The 19,929-nt window shown below is 57.9% G+C and overlaps 1 protein-coding gene across 1 annotated transcript in view; it reads left to right on the forward strand.

Annotated features, from left to right (window-relative positions):
* The first annotated feature begins 515 nt into the window (after positions 1-515).
* The window catches only part of PHACTR3 (phosphatase and actin regulator 3), a 114,594-nt gene continuing 95,180 nt past the window's right edge, over positions 516-19,929 (forward strand). Inside the window, exon 1 of the mRNA XM_040988236.1 lies at positions 516-627. Coding sequence (XP_040844170.1) covers positions 516-627 — 112 coding nt within the window. The remainder of the gene's footprint in view (positions 628-19,929) is intronic.

Consider the following 19,929-nt stretch of genomic DNA (forward strand, 5'->3'; position numbering starts at 1 on the left):
CTTCGCGCGGCATGATGGGAGAATCCTAATGTTTTCCAACAGATGCTCCAAGAGCCGCTTTCGGATTAAAGCAATTGCGAGAGCAAAGATTCTTTTTTTTCCTTTTATCCCCGGGGGGTGGGGGGTGGGGTGGGGGGAGGGAGCGCCCCCAGACATTCCTGGACATCCCCCCTTGCCCCAAGCACGCAATAAACACTGACAAGAAAAAGTTTTTTATTTCCTGGTTCAACTTTTTTTTTTTTTCCTGGAATACTGACTGAAGAATGGGAATAAACACGAATAAATAACAAAGCGAGGCCGAGCACAGCGAGATGCGCCTGGCTGCGGCGCAGAAGCTATTGTCTGCCCGCCCTGAAGCCAGCTGGGCGCGCCTTTCCTTTTCTGCCCCCCCTTTTTTGTTTTTCTTTTATTTAATTTTTTAAAAATACCCCCTTCAGCCCTCTCGCCTGTGACCTTGGCCGCCTCTGATGCTCTGATTCCGCCGGCTTCCTCCAACTTGCCCCCGTGCCGGGCCCATGGCCGCGTCGGAGGACGGGAGCGGCTGCCTTGTGTCGCGGGGCCGCTCGCACAGTGACCCCAGCGTCCTCACCGACTCCTCGGCTACCTCGGCCGCCGGGGAGCACCCAGGTAACGGGCCGGGCGGGGCGGCTGGGTGGGTGGGGAGGCACGAGGCAGGTGGCCCGGGGAGCACGTCCCCGCGCGGCTCCACGTTCGCCTGCCTTTGGGGAGCCGCGGCGGCGCCCTGGCGCGCGGGGACCCTTGGTTCCCATGCCAGGGAACGCAGGGCTGGGGCGCCGTGGAGCCCTTTGTCCGGAAAGGAGCGGGTTTCTCAGGCAGAAGCCCATGCGCCGCAGTCCGCTCTCCTGGCCGGCTGGTGGGCTCTGTGGCCCCCCTGGCGCCGGCATCTCTTCCTCCGCTGCTGGCCGGTTCGGCCTGAGCTTCAGACCCTCAAAGCTGCTGCCGCCTCCACCCAGGCTGCCTCGGACCTCTGCCCTCCCCGCTGCGCCCTAGCTCGGGTAGCGCTGGCGTGGGCATGCCGTCCAGCAGGGCAGCGCTGGTCTCTCGTGGCCACAGCGCCAAGGGCTTCTACTGGGCTCCGGTGGGGCCTGGCGTATCTGGGCGCGCCCACCTCCCCGGACAGGTGTGCGGAGCCGGGCGGGGAAGGGCGTATGCCAGCACGAGTGTTGGTCATTGCAGTGTGGGGACTCTGCCCACTGGGCCGCCCCGCGGCAGTGTGAGTGTTGAGGTGGTGAGCCGTCACAAAGGCGTCTGTGAGGTTTGATTGATTACTGTCCAGAGAGGAAGAAAGGCCTTAATGAAGCTGGAGAGGGTGGGTTGTGCGCGCCCGGTTGCCATGGAGACGCAGGAAGCAAAGTGATCATTAAAAGCTCTCTCCTGCAGAAAGCAATTTTCGCTTCACAGGGAGATGTCTGGGCTTCTCCCGTGTGGGGTTCAAAAAAGGAATCATGGCTGGGGCTGGGGGTGTCAGCCTGTGGTCTCCTTGGTGGGTGGGGTCTGAATGCCGGGTTGCCTTCGTGGGCCGTGGAAGACTCCTGGGGAGTTTCCAGGTGGGGTCTAGATCAAGCCGTGGGCGGAAGATAACGCAGGGCAGGCCGTCTCCGGGACAGGCGCCCCTCCCTGGACCCGCCACAGTCTCCCTAACTGCACAGAAGCCCCCTCTTAGGCTAGAGGCTGTGCTGGGGCATCCCCTGAGGCGCCTGAGGTTTGAGACAATAACCCCGAGTGAGTCTTGGGGACTGCTGATAAGGGCTGTTTGGGTGCAGGATGGAGGGGATCCCTGGCTCTCGTCATGGTCGAGCGGGAGGGCCAGTTGATTCCCTTGGAGTGCTGGTGGAGGCTGCCATCACAGCCTCTGATGGCTGTAATTAATCCTTTTTATTAGAAATCAGAGATTAAGCCATCTCCACTCCAGGACACGCCGGCATGCTCCCTGCAGGTCCTCACTGGCTCCAGTGGTGGGAGTTGGATGGTCCCTTCCTGGGGCAACCTTCCCAGCTCCTTTTGCCTCCCTGGCAGCAAAAATGAAGCCAACTTGAGCTGGAAATGATGGAAGACTTTGCCCTTGGTCTGTCAGCTGATGGGGGGCCAGCCCACGAGGGGCTTGGAGGGAGGACTTGGGCGCTGTGCGTCGGATGCCACGGGAGGACCACACGCGGGGTCAGAAGGCTGAAGGGACTCCTCAGGAGCTGAGGGCGCAGGTGGGAAACGTGGAGTGGAGTTCCTGGGTTGGGCCCTGGCAGCTCAGCATGGGTGGATCGCGTGGGCTCCAGAGTTTTGGCAGAAAAAGGATCTGGGTACTCAAGCTGCAAGATGCCCTGGAGGTGGTCGCAAGGGAGGTGGAAAAGGGCATGTTTTGGGCAACTTGGTCTTGGTAGGTGCTTGTATACCTCTTTTCATGGGGCACTCTCTACTCCCTGATGGCGAGCATGCTTTGAAGCCCTTGTTCCAGGGCTGGGAGGGACTGCCGCCCTCCAGCTCTGATGTTTGAGCGTCTGGTCAGTTAGCCCGGCCACATTTGTGGCTGCTGCAGCAGGCTGACTCTGCTCAACTTTGTGTCTTGCCTGTTTCTGAAGCCCTTCCCCATCGTTCCTCCTACCATGCTGCCTGGAGCCCAGTGCTGCGACTGTCGGGTGGTCCCCTGGAGAATGCAGCCGCTGTGCTGCCTCCTGCCGGAGCCCTCCATCCTCCTCCAGTGGCCCCAGGCAGAAGGCAGGCCTCACACATCCCCGTTCTTGGCACTATTGCAGAGGCAAGCTGTCTTCAGCGCCTCTCTTCTCTCTCCCTCTCTCTTCTCTCTCTCCTCTCCCTCTCTGGAGGCCAGGCCTGAAGTGCATGCTGGGGCGTCACCTGGGCCTTTCCTGCGAGTTTCCGTGCACACACTCGCTTCGCAGAGGGCAGGCCATGCTGTGCTGTTCCTGGGTTCTGTGGAACTTGAATCTCCCCAACTCTGGCTCGCGACACAGCAGGCTCCCCATGTCTTGCGACAGCCGCCAAATATTCCAGGGAACGTGCCTTCTGAGTGTTGCCCTTGGACCGGGGCGCTGCTCAAGTTTAACCCCTCCCGGCCGCAGACACTGGGTGCCCCCCTGAGAGTTGCCGCTAGCCTGCATGCAATGGGGGTTGGGCCTGCAGAGGCCACGCCATTGCGCTGTGTTTTTACCATGGCCTCCTGGGTCATGTGCCAGTACGCATGTGTTCCGGAATCAAGGAGAATGCCCTTTCTCCAAGCGTTTGCCACTATCTGAATGCCAGCAGTTGGCCTTTCTCAACTGCGAAGGGTGACAAGTGGCATCTCACGTGGGTATGTGGCTCTTTGATTGCTGGTGAGCGTGGACAGTTTTTGGTGGTTGAAGTGCAGGAAGCCTCCTGGAGGTCACATCTGTGACCGTGGCCCACATTTCCCCCCAAGCCCAAGCCTGCCCAAGCACCCCCTCTCTACTCACGACTCGGCCTGCATCTTCCTGCTGCTCTTGGAGAACCCCTGCTGGGGGTCCCGGGGCTGGGAGGGTTTCCAAAGCCAAGGGGGATAACAGATGAGGGAACAATTCTGGCCTCCTCCTACTCAGCTTGTGGGCACTGGTCTGCTGCTTCCCCCAGCCACCTGCTCTGGGCTGGAGACAAGGCTCCCGCCAGGTCCATGGCACAGGTCCTGGCCCGGGTGAGCCGGCGGGGGCCGTGGCTGTTCTTCCCTCTCCGTCTCCTGGGCTTGGCCACAGGGTGTTTCTCCGGCTCCCTCCTGGCCCCTTTCCATTTTCCCAGGCTGGCACTCTCAGGGTTTCCTGTGGTACATTCCTCCGCCTCTTCACTCTGAGCTGGCTTCCCGTGGTCCTCCTTGGTTCTCAGGGGCCAGCACCACAGACTGGGCTGAGCGGCAATGGGGCAGTCTTTTCTCTTAAAAAAAATATTTTTTTTAGTTTATTTATTTGAAATGCAGGCTTGGAGAAGGGGGAGACAGAGAGGGGGCAAGATCTTCTGTCTACTGGTTTACTCCCCAAATGCCCCAGATGACTGCAGGGCCTGGGGGGTGGGCCAAACCGAAATGAGGAGACAGGAGCTTCATCCAGACCTCCCACAAGGGTACAGCAGCCCCAGGACTTGGGCCACCACCTGCTGCTTCCCCAGGTGCTGTAGCAGGGAACTGGATGGCAAGTGGGGCAGCCGTGAATCAAATGGGCTACAAGTGGGGTGGACGCCTGACCTACTCCACCACAGTGGCAGCAGTACCTCCTTCGGGGCCTTAAGTGAGGTTTGTCAAGGCTCTTCCTGGGCTTCCTAGCCAGATGGGGACTTGACTGCAGCCCAGGCTTCCTTCTATTAGCACTGTGGCCAGTGGGGCCAGATGGCTGGGTCCCAGGGCTGTTGCGTGTGACACAGGGGTAGGATGTTTCCAAGTGTCCCAGGAGAACTTCTGATGTGTCCCTTGCTCCTGAAAGTTGTGTGTGCACAGAATCAGCTAGATGGCCTGTTGCACACTGGTGCCCCGAGTTGGCGCCCAGACCTGGGGTGGCCCTGACACAGTGTCTCTGATGGGGTCCTCCCACCTGCTGTGGCTGCTGGTCAGGCTGCTGTACATCAGCTGCAGGCTTCAGCTGCTATGGGGTTCCTGCCCTGGCGTTCTGGCCCTGAGTGGCAGCCCTCTGCATCCTGCTGACCCCTTCCGGTCCTGTAGGGCTCCCCTCCCCCATCATATCTTGCCCCTGCATTCCTCGTTGCTTGCGGCGCCCAGTGCTGGGGAGCTTCTCACCTACCCCATCCTCTGTGGGCTGCCTCCCTCTAGACGGAGGGTCCCGGGGGACGGAGACCTTGCCTGTCACATGCAACACTTCCCCCTGACCACCACACAGAACTCAGACTAAGCATCTGCTGTGAATGGGCACAGGCCCTGGGCACCGTGTCTCTCCTGGCCCAGCCACTGGCATCTCGGGCAGCTGCAGGGGGCCAGAGGGTATCCTGGAGGGAGAGCCTTCACCTCTTTGCAGGGTCCACCTGCTCTGGCTGTTTCCCAGAGAGGAAAATGCCTTTCAGAACTTTCTCTTCCCTCCCACGTTGCAGCCTTACCTGTAGACTCACCTCGCTGGGACCCTGGCTCGGCTGACCTGTGCCACCCACCCTCCCACCATTAAACCTCGTTCCGCATGCAGCTGTGCACTTGACAGGGTGCCTTGGTGGTACACTTCCCTGAGGCCCTCACACCTGTCTTGGGACAGTTCTTGGTGCCGCCAGCCCTTCCCACAGCCTCATGGCCAGCCACCTGTGGCCTCTTGGAACCCCTCACCTATTCTGGGGACACGGTCACCACCATCAGGCTGCGCCTCCTGCCTCTCAATCCTACGTGACCTCAGCACTGAATCGCCTTCTGCTTCCTCATTCCCCAGATGTACCTGTGGATCCATCTGGGGTCTCTGCCTGAAACCCCTGGCTGATACGCCCACCCATGGGTGGTGGGAGATGGCATGGCACTGCTCATCTGCAGCTTTGCTCTTTCAACTTCCGTTCCTCGAATGTGCTGGGCCATCCTGACTTCTGGGATCTCTTTACAGAGTGTCTGCACTGCTTAATTAGCGGCAGAACCATGCAATAATTACCCTGTCAGCCTCTTCAGGGTTATTAAAAATAAAAGCTGGATGCTTTAAAAATACAATTAAAAAACTTAGAGGGTTTTTCCTCCAGAATATGAAAGCATTGCCTGTTCATTACAGATGATTGGATATTTTCAAAATTTCTGCTCTCTGTCCCCTTTTCTCGCTACACAGAGAGTGACAGTGGACTAGCAAGTGTAGACTGTGGCCAGGGCCAGGGGTGCCCACCCTGCCCAGCCGTATGCTGATTTAATACTATTGCCATGAGCTGCATGTGGCAGCTTTTGAGCTAAATCAAAGAACGTCTATCAAAATTCCACTTTACCAGTTTCTCAGGCGCCACCGTGCAGTTCTGGAACCTTCCATCCTGTCACACAGCTTTGTTGGAGTTGCTGCTGACATGGGGAGCTCGCTGACTCACGGCCTGGCTGTGTCCCTTTGCTGGCCACGGAAAGCTGGCACCTGTGAGCCCCCTGGCAAGCGCTGTTGATGGAGTGACTGTGCCAGTGTGGCCACTGTCATCTTAGAGTGTCCTGCAGCCACAGTCCTTACCCCGTTCAGACGACACACCTGGAGTTGGTTTACTTTAGTGTCACAAGGCCCTCTGGAGAACCTGTGGTGGGACACACTGCACCCTTACCAGGGGCGCCCTGTCTGACCAGGAGGTGGTGGCTCAGTCATGGGCAGCTGTGTGGCCTTGGGCAAGTCGCTTGCCCACTCTGAGCTTGTGTCCCTTATTGCAGTGAGTGACCTGACCCCATGGTAGGTGAGGATTGCTGCATGGCCCTCTGGGTGAATCATGAAATGCCAATTGCTGATTTTAGGGATACTCAAGGACAAGCACCTGCCCAGATATCCGCGTCACTGGGATGATCCTGCCTTCTGCCAGGGGAACTGGGGAGGAATGAGGTGGAGGAGTGCACAAGCGACTGTGAGGCCCCTCCCCGCTGCGGCTCTGACCACAGCTCTGGGCCCGGCTGGGCAGCCTGTCTGAGTGGTTCTGAGTGTGAGCAGAGCTGTGTGGGCTCAGGGTCCAGCTCAGGATCTGGCAATTTCCATGGGGAAGGAGCCAGATTCCTGTTCTGGCCCTCAGGGTGGTGGGAGCCTCCTGCCGTGCCGTGGGACCTGCTGACTCCCAGGGTGGTGGGAGCCTCCTGCTGTGGGACCTGCTGACTCCCAGGGTGGTGGGAGCCTCCTGCTGTGGGACCTGCTGTGGGATCTGCTGACTCCCAGGGTGGTAGGAGCCTCCTGCCGTGCCATGGGACCTGTCAGCTCCCAGGGTGGTGGGAGCCTCCTGCTGTGGGACCTGCCGTGGGACCTGCCGACTCCCAGGGAGGTGGGAGCCTCCTGCCCTGCCGTGGGACCTGTCAGCTCTCAGGGTGGTGGGAGCCTCCTGCTGTGGGACCTGCCGTGGGACCTGCCGACTCCCAGGGAGGTGGGAGCCTCCTGCCCTGCCGTGGGACATGCCGTGGGATGTGCTGTGCCGTGGGAAGTCCCCCGCCCCCAGTGGCACTGGCTCCTGACCCTGCCGTGCATTCTTGCTGTTGCCATATGCTGGGATCATTCTTATACCCACCCTGCTACTGCCTGACCACCTGGGACCACCACCCCTGCCTGGAATTTCTGCACTCTCCCCCCCCCCCCCCCGGTGCTTCCAGAATTAATGATTTTGGGAGCACGCCTGGACTGTCTTGTCATGGCTTCACTTGGAGGTATGTTTTCTTGGTCGGTAAACCAGGACATCACTCAGTGACAGGTGTCTGTCATGAATGACACAGGTTAGCTGTTCCCATGGAGGGGCTGTAGCAGGTGGGAGGGTGTGTGGGGCAGGGGTCCTGGACTTTGCCACCGCTCCACCCAGAGCAGAATTTGTGAGATGGGAAGATCAGAGGAACCAAAGCAGGCTTGAGTAGTCAGGTGTGTGGAGGGCGTGTGACTGACTACAGCCAAGGTGGATGCAGAATTCTGTTCCTCAGACCAGCAAGCTGCTAGATGCAGGGCACCCAGCTGGGGCTCCCCGGGGCTCAGACACTCCCAGCTGTGCAGGCAAGTGGGTCTGGTGGGGCTGGACGCCCTGGTTTAAGAGCTGTGTTGGAAGTCCAGGTTTTCATGTGAGAGTCAATTTTCGAATATTGGTTGAGTTTAATCAGGGTCTTCCTGCAACGGCAGACCTAAAAACCCTGGTGTAAATGAGTCAGAGGCTCGTGTTCCGTCACACATCACCGAGGTTCCTGCCACAGGCCTGAGACGGCGACGTGCCTGCTACGTCCCAGTGCTGTCATGGCTGCTCCACTGGAGTGGCAAGTACCCCTCCTGAGCAGGAGGAGAGAGGTTGCGAAAGAGGCAAGGGTGGGGACCCACCTGCTGATGGCCGGACCCCTACCCAGTGACAGGCGCTGCCCTCCTCCAAGGGCATCCTGTGGTCACCCCAACTGTAGGGAAGCCATGGACAAGCAGCTTAGTATGCAAGCGGACAGTGAGGATGGCCGGCAGACAGAGCAGGACAGAATAACTCAGGCAAGTGATTCCTGGCTGATGGGAAATGCATGCGTCGTCCACTCCCGTGACAGGAGGGACCATTGCACCTCCTAACCCCATCTTCCTCTTAGAGCCCTGGGGAGGGCCAGAGAGCCAAGAGGCCAGTCGCCTGCTCGTGGTCACATCCATGTCCTGTAAAGAAGTGGCTGGGGAGGAATTTGATTCAGAGTCACTTTATTGTCCTGCCCACCCTCTTTCCAGCCCGTTCTTCTTACTCTGCCTACGTTTTCTAGCTAGCACACCACGCCTGCCCCACCCACCATGTACCCTGCTTGTCCTGCGTGCCCTGCCCACCGAGTCATCTCCATGTATCCTTTTAAATGGAACAATTCGTGTGTTTGAACGCTGTCCTGGCTCAAACCACCGATGTGACCGATGTGTGCATGCACTTGGAGGCTGCACCGTGCTCTCTCTCCTGCTTCATCTAACCAGGATGAGATTTATCCAGAGTTAGGCAGGAGTCGGCAGGCCCGCAGCATCTCCCGAGCCGTCGGAGGGCCTGGCTGTGAAGGGCTGGGGCCCACGTTCCTCTGTGTTTACCCAGTTGGCTAAGTGATGCCCCTTGTCTAATGGGCACAGCGTCAGTGGACTTGACTGTGATGGGTCAGCAGCCATGAGTTGAATCTGCCAAGAGCTAAGGTTGGAGTGAGAGCTCATTTTTGTAGCTATGCATGAGTGTGCAGTTGCTTCAAACATGGTGTGTTTCTGAGGTTGCCGTGAGGTTACCGTGGCCTCAGTGCTGCCTGGGTGCTGCTCTCATTTCGTCAGAGTTCCTGTGCAGGTGGACGCAGACGTTTTTGCCTTGTGCCCCCCAGCCCTGGGGCAGACAGCGGTAAAATGGCAGACGGCAAGGAGCGCCCTTCGGTTGTGCCGTCGGCAGGAGCTCGCAGGTGGTGTGCACTGAAAGGCAGGCGTCATCTGTGGAAGAGGATGAGCTCAAGCAAGTCATTCAAGCCATGGTGGGATGTGCTGGAATGTTGGAACTCACAAAGGCGGTGCCTGGAGACACCTCATACTGTGTGGTGGGCAAGTGTGGCAGAGGCGGGCTGCTGACCTGGGGCCCGTGCCGGCAGCTTGGGCTGTGGCCCACCAGTAGTTGCTGTGCTGACCAGCACGGCTGTGTGCATGGGAGTGGAGTGGGACAGGAAGGGAGTTGCACATTCTGCCAGTGCATGGTTGGACTCCGCGCATCCTGTTTGTAAGGTGACAGGCTTGCTAGGTAAGGACTGCCTGATCTGTAAGTGTGCACACCTGGGGACTCGATGGGCTGTCTCGGTGAAACGTCCAGCACAATGTGTGGGACAGGACAGTGTCCAAGACCAGAAGCAAAGGAACCTTCCTCTGGAGACCTCGGAGTGTGTCTGGGTGGGCTCTGCTCCCCAGAGGAACGCGCTCCTTCCTTGCTGGGCCTGGAGCTGCTCATGGAAGCTTCCTGTTGGCCTAAAGGCCATTGCTTCTGGGGACAGGTGGCCATCCTCTAGGACTTCCCCATTCACCCTGCACGCCTGGGATTTGGCACTGTGTCCTGCTGGCTTCATGTGGGATAGCAGGCCTTGGGTCAAAAGCTGCATCCCATACCAGTTGGGGTTTGGGACTGTGCTAGAGGCACTGACCCTGAGCCCTGTGTGTACCCCATGACCTTGGCACTGGGCTGTGAGTACCCCGCTGATCCTGAGCCCCACGTGCCCTGTGACCTTGGCGCTGGGCAGTGGCTGCTGCACTGACCTGAGCCCTGCAGGCCCCGTGAGCTTGGCACTGGGCTATGAGCGCCAGGCTGATCCTGAGCCCTGCGTGCCCTGTGACCTTGATGCTGGGCTATGGCTATCACGCTGATCCTGAGCCCTGCAGGCCCTGTGAGCTTGGCGCTGGGTTATGAGTGCCCCACTGATCCTGAGCCCCATGTGCCCTGTGACCTTGGCACTGGGCAGTGGCTGCCACACTGACCTGAGCCCTGCATGCCCCGTGAGCTTGGCACTGGGCTATGAGCGCCAGGTTGATCCTGAGCCCCACGTGCCCCGTGAGCTTGGCACTGGGCTATGGCTATCACGCTGACCCTGATCCTTGCATGCCCCGTGAGCTTGGTGCTGGGCTATGAGCCCCACACACAGCAAGGGTGGATGTACACACAGCTGGGGCCCTGGGCTCCTGCCCTTGGCTTTGGTTCTTTCCCCCCTCGTTCTCATTAGGCTGTGCTGCAACAGAAAATAACACGATTTAGGGATAATTTATTGTTTCCCAGTGAGAAGGTGAATATGGGGGACCTTAAATAAGCTGTAACATGACCCCACCTGAGGTTCACCCACGTGTCCCCCATTCCCTGGGGTGATGTGGGGCTCTGTGGGTGGTGCTTTGGGGCCTTGCTGGAGCTGGGAGCACAGTACTGCCACGGGCCATCTCCTCCTGGGTGCATTAGCAGGGAGCTGCATGGGGAGCTGAGCCGCTGGGACTCGAGCTGGCACCCACGCAGGATGGTGGTGTAACCTCCTGTGCTGCAACTCAGCCCAGGGCTGCCTTTTGCTGTTCTGTTCCTGGGGGTGGTTACTCCTGCTTGCTCTGTGAGCGTTTGTGCCCGTCCTAGTTCTGCCCTCGAGCCTGGCTCAGGAAGTGCTTGGCAAACCTCCACCCACGTTGAGGACAGCAAGCACAGCCGGGACCCTTGTTACATCTGTTCCCAAAAGGAGGTGCGGAACGAACATGGGGAAATGCCCCTATAAAAACTTGTGCTGACTTCCGGTTAGGGAGCCCATTCTGTAGAACTTCCTGGAGCAAAAAAAGAGAGCAGGCGAAATGGGCAATGAGAGCATGACTTAGCAACCGCAGCGTCACTAAAAATAAGCCCGAAATGCATGGGTAATTGGTCTCTGCGTGGTTTTTAAAATTAACTAATGACAGTTTATTCCAGGAGGAAGCCGGCAGAGAGCAGTTGCTCTTTTGTAGGGACGTGCAGGTTCCCGTGGGCTGCTGGGTTCTCCATTCTTTCTGTTTCCCCTTTCTGGATTCTGGGGTGGATCTGGTTTTGCCACCTGGCCTGGGGACTCCCATTCAGGGCTGTGGACGTTGGCACCCTTTGGCACCAGGGCTCAGGCAGCATTCCTTAGGGTGCCAGCCCTCAATGGGGGGTGGAGTTCTGCCCACAGTTGTAAGCCTGGGAGGAAAACCAGGGCAGATGGAAGATGGATGTGAGGCCCATGTCGGGGGTGTGTGTGGGGGGGGTCCTTGCCCCGTCTTCTCGTCCCTCCCACCCCGAGACATGGTGCCCTAGTTACAGAGCCAGGTGAGGCACGGGGAGCCCCATAGTGCCCTGTCCTCCTGGAGCAGAGACTCCAGAGCTGGGGGCATGGCACCTGTTAGCCCACAGTGGAGGAACTGGGGCCTGTGGAGGGCGTGACCATGTAGGGAGCTGGTTGTCATTCCAGGTCCTACGCATGCTTAGTAGGGAGAGTGGCCCTTTGGAGTCTAGGTTGGTGGAAGGAAGGGGTGGGATCCAGGTGCTGGGGTTGGCCAGGGCTGGCAGTAGGAGCCAAGCAGTGGGCAGGTGCAGTGGGATCACGGGAGAGCTGGAGCTGCAGCCTGCCCCTGCTGTCCCGGGCAGGAGTTCTCAGCTCCTCAGGGAGGCGTCAACACTGCCCAGGGAGTGACAGCTGGCACCAGGGACCCGCCTGACCCGCACCCAGGAAGGACACCTCTCAGCTGGGCAGGAGCCCCTCAGCTCCTCAGGGAGCCATGGGAAGAGATGGATGTATGCGTGTACATGTTGTGTGTGTGTGTGCTGTGTACTTATCCTGTATCCTTCCTCCCTTGGAGAGTCACAAAGGAGAACTCTTCCAGGAAGACTCTGAATGAGCCTGTGGGAGGGGCCGGTGATGGTGCTGGTTCACTTGGGAAGGGAGGCAGGATGTAGGCTGCTGGGCCTGGCTTCATCAGGGAGCGCTTACAATGGACAAGGTTCCCCCAGGAGATTGAGACTGGAGCATGGAGTGGCATTGAAGATGGACACGTGTGGCCAGGAATACTGGGGGCCTCTAGGAGCCGAATGTCAACAAGAAAACAGATTTTGTTCTGTAGCTGTGGGGACTTTTGCTACCTTTGTCACCAGCCTGAGTGAGTTTGGTAAAAGACTCCTTGCTGGTGCTCCAGGTGAGGGAGTAACTGGATGACAGCATTTTAAGATTTAATTTTATGTATGTGAAAACCAGAGTTGCTGAGAAGGAAAGAGAGAGGGATGGATGGATGGAGGGAGAGAGAGAGAGAGAGCGAGAAATCTTCCATCCACTGGTTCAGCCTCCAGATGGCCATTGGTCATGGCTGGGCCAGGCTTAGCCAGGAGCCTGGAACTCCATCTGGCTTTCATACATGGTTTGGGCCATCATCCGCTTTCCCAAGTGAATTAACAGAGAGTTGGATCTGAAGTGGGCACAGCAGGGACTTGAATCGGCAGTCCTGTGAGATGCCGGTATGCAGCCGGTGGTTTAGTGCACTGTGCTGTGAGGATGGCCTACGGTGACGTCTTGATTTCAGCGCCTGAGAAGCAGTGGAGGCCCCAGCTTGTGGAGTGTGGACTGTGCTGCCAGTGAGGGTCACATGGGTGCATTCTGCCCCGAGCTTCACTACCACACAGAAACGGGAGGGGAGGGGACAGATGGGCCCGAGGCACACTGGGTAAAGTCCAGGATCATGTAGCTGACCTGACAGAGCTGGAACATACACCCCTGCAGCCAGATTGTGTTCTGAGCTGCCTCTGTGTGACGTTCTGTGCAATGGGCTGGTTCCCGGGCTGCCTGTTTGCTGTTCTGTGCAATGGGCTGGTTCCTGAGCTGCCTCTGCTTGCTGTTCTGTGCAATGGGCTGGTTCCCGGGCTGCCTGTTTGCTGTTCTGTGCAATGGGCTGGTTCCTGAGCTGCCTCTGCTTGCTGTTCTGTGCAATGGGCTGGTTCCCGGGCTGCCTGTTTGCTGTTCTGTGCAATGGGCTGGTTCCTGAGCTGCCTCTGCTTGCTGTTCTGTGCAATGGGCTGGTTTTCGGGCTTATGGGCTACAAGAGAAGGGTGAGAAGGAAGGCTGGGAAGTCGCAGAGCTGTGCAATGCTGGTATCCTCACTGTGGGCCCAGCGGGCTGCTGTTCTCCCTGCTGGCCCCTCGTGGGTCCTTGCACCCACTCTGCCTTCTTCCCCATCACCCTGGGCTACCTAGCCCACTTGGTGACTTTACAGCGGGATTCTCCTGCTTGTCCTGGAGCTGCTTTTCTCTGTTTCTTACTTCCTTGGAAACATTTTTTAACTTCTCATTTTGAAACATTTCAGGCACTAAGAAAATCACAAAACTAGCACAGAAAACCCTAGAGTCCTTCCCTGTTCCTGTAGAAGCAGGTGAATGGGCACAGCTACGGACAGGTGCTGCTGTGACACCATTAGCTCATCATCGTACATGTCTGGGGTCCTCTGGTTTCCTGCTGTACGTGCGGCTTGCTGGTCCGGGCTCTGTCCACACTCTGTCCACACTCTGTCCAGGCTCTGTCCAGGCTCTGTCCGGGCTCTGTCCACGCTCTGTCCATGCTCTGTCCACGCTCTGTCCAGGCTCTGTCCAGGCTCTGTCCGGGCTCTGTCCACACTCTGTCCACACTCTGTCCATGCTCTGTCCATGCTCTGTCCGGGCTCTGTCCACACTCTGTCCACACTCTGTCCATGCTCTGTCCACGCTCTGTCCGGGCTCTGTCCACGCTCTGTCCACGCTCTGTCCACGCTCTGTCCATGCTCTGTCCACGCTCTGTCCAGGCTCTGTCCACGCTCTGTCCACGCTCTGTCCATGCTCTGTCCAGGCTCTGTCCAGGCTCTGTCCAGGCTCTGTCCAGGCTCCGTCCAGGCTCCGTCCCGGCTCCTGTGTGGCTTCCAGCTGCCATGCTTGCTGCATCCTGCCTGCGATGTTCCCTGCCCTGTCCCCCACAGCCTCGTGCTTTTGAGGAGGTCTGTGTGATGCTGTACCCTCTGCACCTGGCTCACGTGGTTTGGAGTGTCCTTCCTGGGTGTGGGTCAGGTGGGTCCCTGGTGCCGGCTGTCGCTCCCTGGGCAGCGTTGACTCTGTGGGGCAGCCAGCATGTTTGCTCTTTCTACGGAATATTCTATGGGAAAACACCAGGGCTGCACCCACCAGTAGCCCCCGTGGGATGCTGACCCCATCGGTCCTTGACACCTGCAGGGGGATTCCCACTCTAAGGGACATCCTCCCGGCCTTCCCACCTGTTTATTTAATCGTGTGTTCCTTATGGACTCACGCATGCTTGCTTAATCTGACACACTGCAGGGTCTTGCCGGCCCTGGGGCTGCACAGCCCATCCTGAACATAGTCCGGGGACTGGCAGCCCCTTTGCCTTGGCTTGCCGTTCAGTGGTGCAGCCTTGCTTTCCAGGGATCCCAGGCTGTGTCAGACTCTCTGGAAGAGGTGTGCGGGAGGGACCTGGGGTCACCTCAGGCCAAGGAGGGCTGCGTGCTTCCATGGTGGCCTGCCCCTTGTCCTTGCAGACCCAGAAGGAACAGCAGCAGGTGAAGGAGCCTGGGCACACTCACTGATGTGTGTCCCAGAGAGCAGGCAGCAGACTGGGCCTGACCAGGCACTTGCTCTAACCTGATGGAGGGAAGTACGAGTGAGACCCACTGCAGGGGCTGACCGGGGCCTCTTGGAGACCAAGCACTGTGTGCTGCCCGCTTTTTGATGTCTTCTTGGGTCCAGGTGCTCTGTGGCATGGGAAGAGATGGTACGCCCTTCCCCAAGGCTGTAGGATGCCTTTACTGACCTTATCAGGGGTCTGGAAACCTTCAAGCATGCTAATAGAGTGGGCGTCCTTGGTGAGTGCTGCTTGGTGGGCGTCACCTCTGCTCAGAGGCCTGGACTGCAGGAACCATGGGCAGCAGGGAGCCTTGCAGTGCAGGCTAGGGCAGCTGCTCTGGACCAGTCACCCGCAGCAGCCAAGGCTCAGCTCTCTGCTCATCTAATGTACCCTCCTTGAGTCACTTTCAGAGATCCCACTGAATTCCAGTTGAATCTCCATTAAAATTCTGTTTGTGACCTTAACCCCAAGCAGGTGCTAAGACCAAAACAAACTGATCAGCCCTTTGCTGCCCTTCACCTCTCTCCTTCCTGGCGAATGCCCAGCTCAGTCGGGCATGCCCCCTCTGTGGGCACAGGCCGGCATGTTTGGATGGGTCTGGGCTTTCCCAGATCCCTGCCCCAGCCAGCCTCACCCCTCTCTGTACAACGCTGCTCCGCTGAGAGTGCTGTGTTTCTGACCTGCGTCTGAGGTCTCTGTCAGTTTGGTTCTGAGTGGGTGCTGGACCTGGAGGGGGTGCCAGGGACACCCTTGGACACGCAGCTGCCAGCGGACAGTGATAGCCGCACATGGGCCTGTCTGCTGTGTTGGGAAGAAGCTGGCCTCAGCCTCGGAGGGCATCTGGCCCAAGCATGCTTTTTGGCGTCCCCACAGGGAATTTGAGCAAATTTGCACTCACCCTCTGCAATTCCCAAGTGCCAACAATTTGACAAGTATTTGTTGGCCACCTTTGTTTGCCCGTCACTGTGTCAACGCCACACAGTCAGCTACTCATGGTCTCTGCCATTGTAGATTGAATAGTCTGTGCGAAGGGAAGGAGACAAGATAGAAATAGGGGCTGGCAACGAGGTGCCGCAGGCTAAGTGGCAACCTGCAATGCTGTCATCCCACGTAAGTGGCGATCCGAACCCCAGCTGTTCTACTTCCCATCCAGCTCCCAGCTAATGCACCTGAGAATAGCCCAAGGACATGGACCTCTATCACACATGTGCAGACCTGGCTGGAGTTCTCTGCTCCTGGCTTTGGCTGAGCTCTGGCCATTATGGCCATCTGGGAAGCAAACCAATGGATTGAAAATTTCTCTCTCTCAGAGATCCTGGCTTTTAAATATGTAAATGTTTTTGAAAAGATATGAACAGATGTCTGCAAAGACTCTTGGTGCTCAGCGTGTCCCACGTGGTACTGTGGCAAGGTGGGCATGAGGCTCAGCGTGTCCCACGTGGTACTGTGGCAAGGTGGGCATGAGGCTTAGCGTGTCCCACGTGGTATTGTGGCAAGGTGGGCATGAGGCTTAGCGTGTCCCACGTGGTACTGTGGCGAGGTGGGCAGGAGGCTTAGCGTGTCCCACGTGGTACTGTGGCAAGGTGGGCATGAGGCTTAGCATGTCCCACGTGGTATTGTGGCGAGGTGGGCAGGAGGCTCAGCGTGTGGTCGGGGCATCCACACAGGGACCGGCTGGTGAGATGTTAAGGGAGTGCCTGGGAGGATAGCATTCCTGGGAGGAGAGCATTCCAGGTGCCGTGAGGGTGCTGGGCATGTGTTTGCAGGGTGGAGGAGGCCAGAGGGCAATAGGGGAGCAGGAGAGCTGACCAGCTGAGGTTGGGAGGTTGGGAGGTAGGATCGTGTGTGTGTGTGTGTGTGTGTGCGCGCGCGCACGCACACTTACACACCTGTGCTCTCTTTGCTCCCTCCCTCTTGCTCTCCGGATGATCTTCCAACTAAGTCAACTGTGCCCGAGCTGGTCCTTCAGCCCAGAGCGCAGGGGGTTCAGATCTAGATGGTGGGAGGGCTGGGTGTGGCAGAAGTGGCCACCCTCTGCTCATATCCTCAAGGTGGAATCCGGTGAATTGTCAGAGGACTCAGACTTGGGTTCAGTAACGGAGAAGCCAAGATGACTCTAAAGGCCTTGGCCCACACAGCTGGACCAGCTGGGGGACTCTGGTGGCCATCGAGATGAACAGGTTGGGAGCTGGGCAGTGCTGTCCGGGACACCTGTTGGATACCTCGTGGCTGTGGTGCTCTGGGGAGGAACGTGTGGGTGGGATGTAGGTATCTGGGATGCAATAGAATGCGTGGATTGATTCAGGGACCCAGTCTGTATCTGGCTCAGGTGTGTTCTCCTGTTGAGAAGTGTCTGTCTGGCTGTCATCTGTCAGTTTCCAATCTATCCAGCATCTGTCTTCCATCATCTCTCATGCATGTCATCCATCCATCACCCCTTCCCTCATCCCTGCAGTGCTTTTCTCCCTGCCCACTTGGGGTCCTGCCTGTTTTGATGGCTCCATGTGACTGTGGGGTCGCTGCCTCTTAAGGCTTCCATGTAGATGTTTCCAGCTAAAGTGGCCACTTCAGAGAGCCATCTGCTGGTGACTGTGTCTTCCCCACTCCCTCCTCCTGAGGTTTGTTGCATCCACAGCGAGGAGCCTGGCACTCAAGAGCTGGGAGCCCTGCACGTTCCTGGCAACGCCACCCTGGTGTGCTGGGGAGGAAGCGGCCAGTGCTGCTGGAGGAAGCACAGGGCCCTCAGCTGTGGCTTCCCTCTGCCGTGCCCCCTGCAAAGACGGCTTTGTCCTCCAGGACAAGGCTGCCATTGAGGCTGGCTCAGGGGGGTGGTGGGAGAACGCAGGATGGCGCTTCACAGAAGGCTGGCCCCGCAGTGAGCCCCAGTGTCTGGATGTGAATGGAGTCTTTGGTTGGCAAAGCTCTGGTCTGGGGTGGGCGCCACGTGCGGGGCTGTCCAGGCCCCTGGGGAGAAAGGCTCGTCTGTCCTTTCCCTGCGATCTGCTGCTCAGAGGGACAGACAGCACAAAGGGACACACAGCATGAGAGGACTCGGGACCCACCTGTGGCTGGTGGGTTCTGAAAGGTTCCCCACACCTGCTATTTATGCCAGCCAGAAAGAATCTGTATTTGGAGGGGACGAAGATGTGTGTTAGACTAAGAGAAGTGGAAGAAGGCAAGCAAGGGAGGAGACACTCTGCCTTAAAATAATGTACTTTGTCTAACTTTTTCATCTGGGAATGATGTGGTCCCAACCTCGATGTTGTAGAATTAGCCAGGGAAGCCCTCACTGTCCCTCCCAGTGTCACCTACGGCTCAGCCTTCCTTTCTTCCCCTTCTCCTCTGGGGTCTCCTTCCCTGGGTCTCCTCACCCTGGCCCATGTGACCTGCCCTTACCAGGGCCTCAGGTCTGGCTCCCAGTGCTCACCAAAGCAGGATCGTGCGTGCTGTTGTGGCATCCTAATAGGAGGTGACCTGTCCTGAGAGAGGAGAGAGCGAGCGATAGAGAGATGTGGTTCGTTTCCGACATGACTACAACAGCCCGCCAGGCTGAGCCAGGCTGAGCCAGGCTGAGATGCCATCCCAGTCGCCCATGTGGGTGGCAGGAGCCCAGCTCTTGGTCAGTCTTTCACTGCCTTCTCACAGCATTAATAGGAAGTTGGATTGGAAGTAGAAAAGCCAGAACTTGGCCTGGGGTTCTAATATGGGATCTTGTGACACAAGGAGCAGTTTGACCCTCCTTGCCATGCTGCCAGCCCCCATGGAGGAGGAGCTTAGTGGCGCGAGGAGCAAGGAAGCCTTGGCATTCAGTGTGCAGGTTTCAGGCGTGTCATGGGGCAGCTCTGCTTCCTTCATTCCTCTGTGTTGGCCACCTTCTGTGGCTCTTGGCAGCCTTGCCCTACCACCTCCTTATTGCTTTTCCATCTCTGCTAAGGGATTTTTCCCAAGAAGGAGAATAAACCACATGGAATGGATGCTGACCCACCAGGCTTAGATTCTGTGTCCAGCCTTGACCAATCATTGACTGGCACTCTGATGGGCATCTCAGTTCCAGTGAAGGTGTGGACCTAGTGGAGTCCCCACAGAAAGGCAGGGTGAGGGACAGGGCAGGCAAGAACAAGAGCTGTCCCCATGGATACTCAGTGGTGTGGATGGAGGTGTCGTCCAAGGGCAGTGTCCAGGCCCTCCTCCCTTCCCGAAGGCTAGGGGTCTTCTGTCCAAATGTTCCTCCCCTCTCACATATTTGTCATTCTCGCACTGCAGTGTCAGCGTTCACAGTTCATCCTTGCTTTCAGGACCTGCTGTTTGCCACACCTGCTCTCACCTCCTTGCCAGGTGCGAGCTTCAGGAAGACACCGTCTGTCTTGTCTTCCTGCCAGCACCTGGGACAGCGACGAATGGATGTTGGACAAGCCACTGGGCTTCCCTGGCCTAGGGTTTCTTCAGTTTGTGCGTCTTGATGATGCTTTTTGCTCCCCGGGTTTGGGCAGACCACAGAGCAGTGGCCAGGGCTTGTTGCTCAGTGTGCAGTTTAGAGCTTGGCGCTGTGGGTGCCAGTGCTCTGGCTGGCGGCAGCTCACACCGTGGCAGGGAGTTCTTGGAGGCCAGAAACTATGCCTGGGTCCAGGCCCAGCTTTGCTGCAGGCCGTTGGGGTGACCTTGGGCACACTGGCTAGCCTCTTCGTGTCTGTTTTCTCATCTGTGGAGCAACAGCAGCAGCAGCAGCAGCCCGTGGGAACTCCGTTGCTCCTACAAAGATTAGGTTTTGTTGCACTTGTCATTGTTTATTCTAATGGTGTGCGGCTACACTGGTGTTACTTCTTGTGAATGACCACTTGGATAAGGAAGTTGCTTTTGTGCTTCCGAATCGGACAGAGGCCTGGGAGCCAAGTTCACATGTTCCATGAGAGCTCTGGCCTCCCCATTCCTCACCGTGACTGTGGTCTCTGCAGTCTCTGCTGGGAGAGGTCCCATAGGGAACAGGCTACAAGCTGCACATCCACCCCACACAGGTCAGGCTCCATATAAGACAATGGGACAGAATAAATATGGTTGGTTCCCAGAATTCTTTTGCATCCTTCCTAACAGGGAGGCACCCTAGATCTTTGCTGTCTCCTAATTCTCAAAGCAGTTCTGGTGGTGGCATTGAGGTAGGGCTCTGCTGGTCAGGACAGCTGCCATGGACTTCACTCTTT

The sequence above is a fragment of the Ochotona curzoniae genome, unplaced genomic scaffold (assembly GCF_017591425.1).
Source record: "Ochotona curzoniae isolate NIBS_2020 unplaced genomic scaffold, NIBS_Ocur_1.0 contig_48, whole genome shotgun sequence".
NCBI lineage: Eukaryota > Metazoa > Chordata > Mammalia > Lagomorpha > Ochotonidae > Ochotona > Ochotona curzoniae.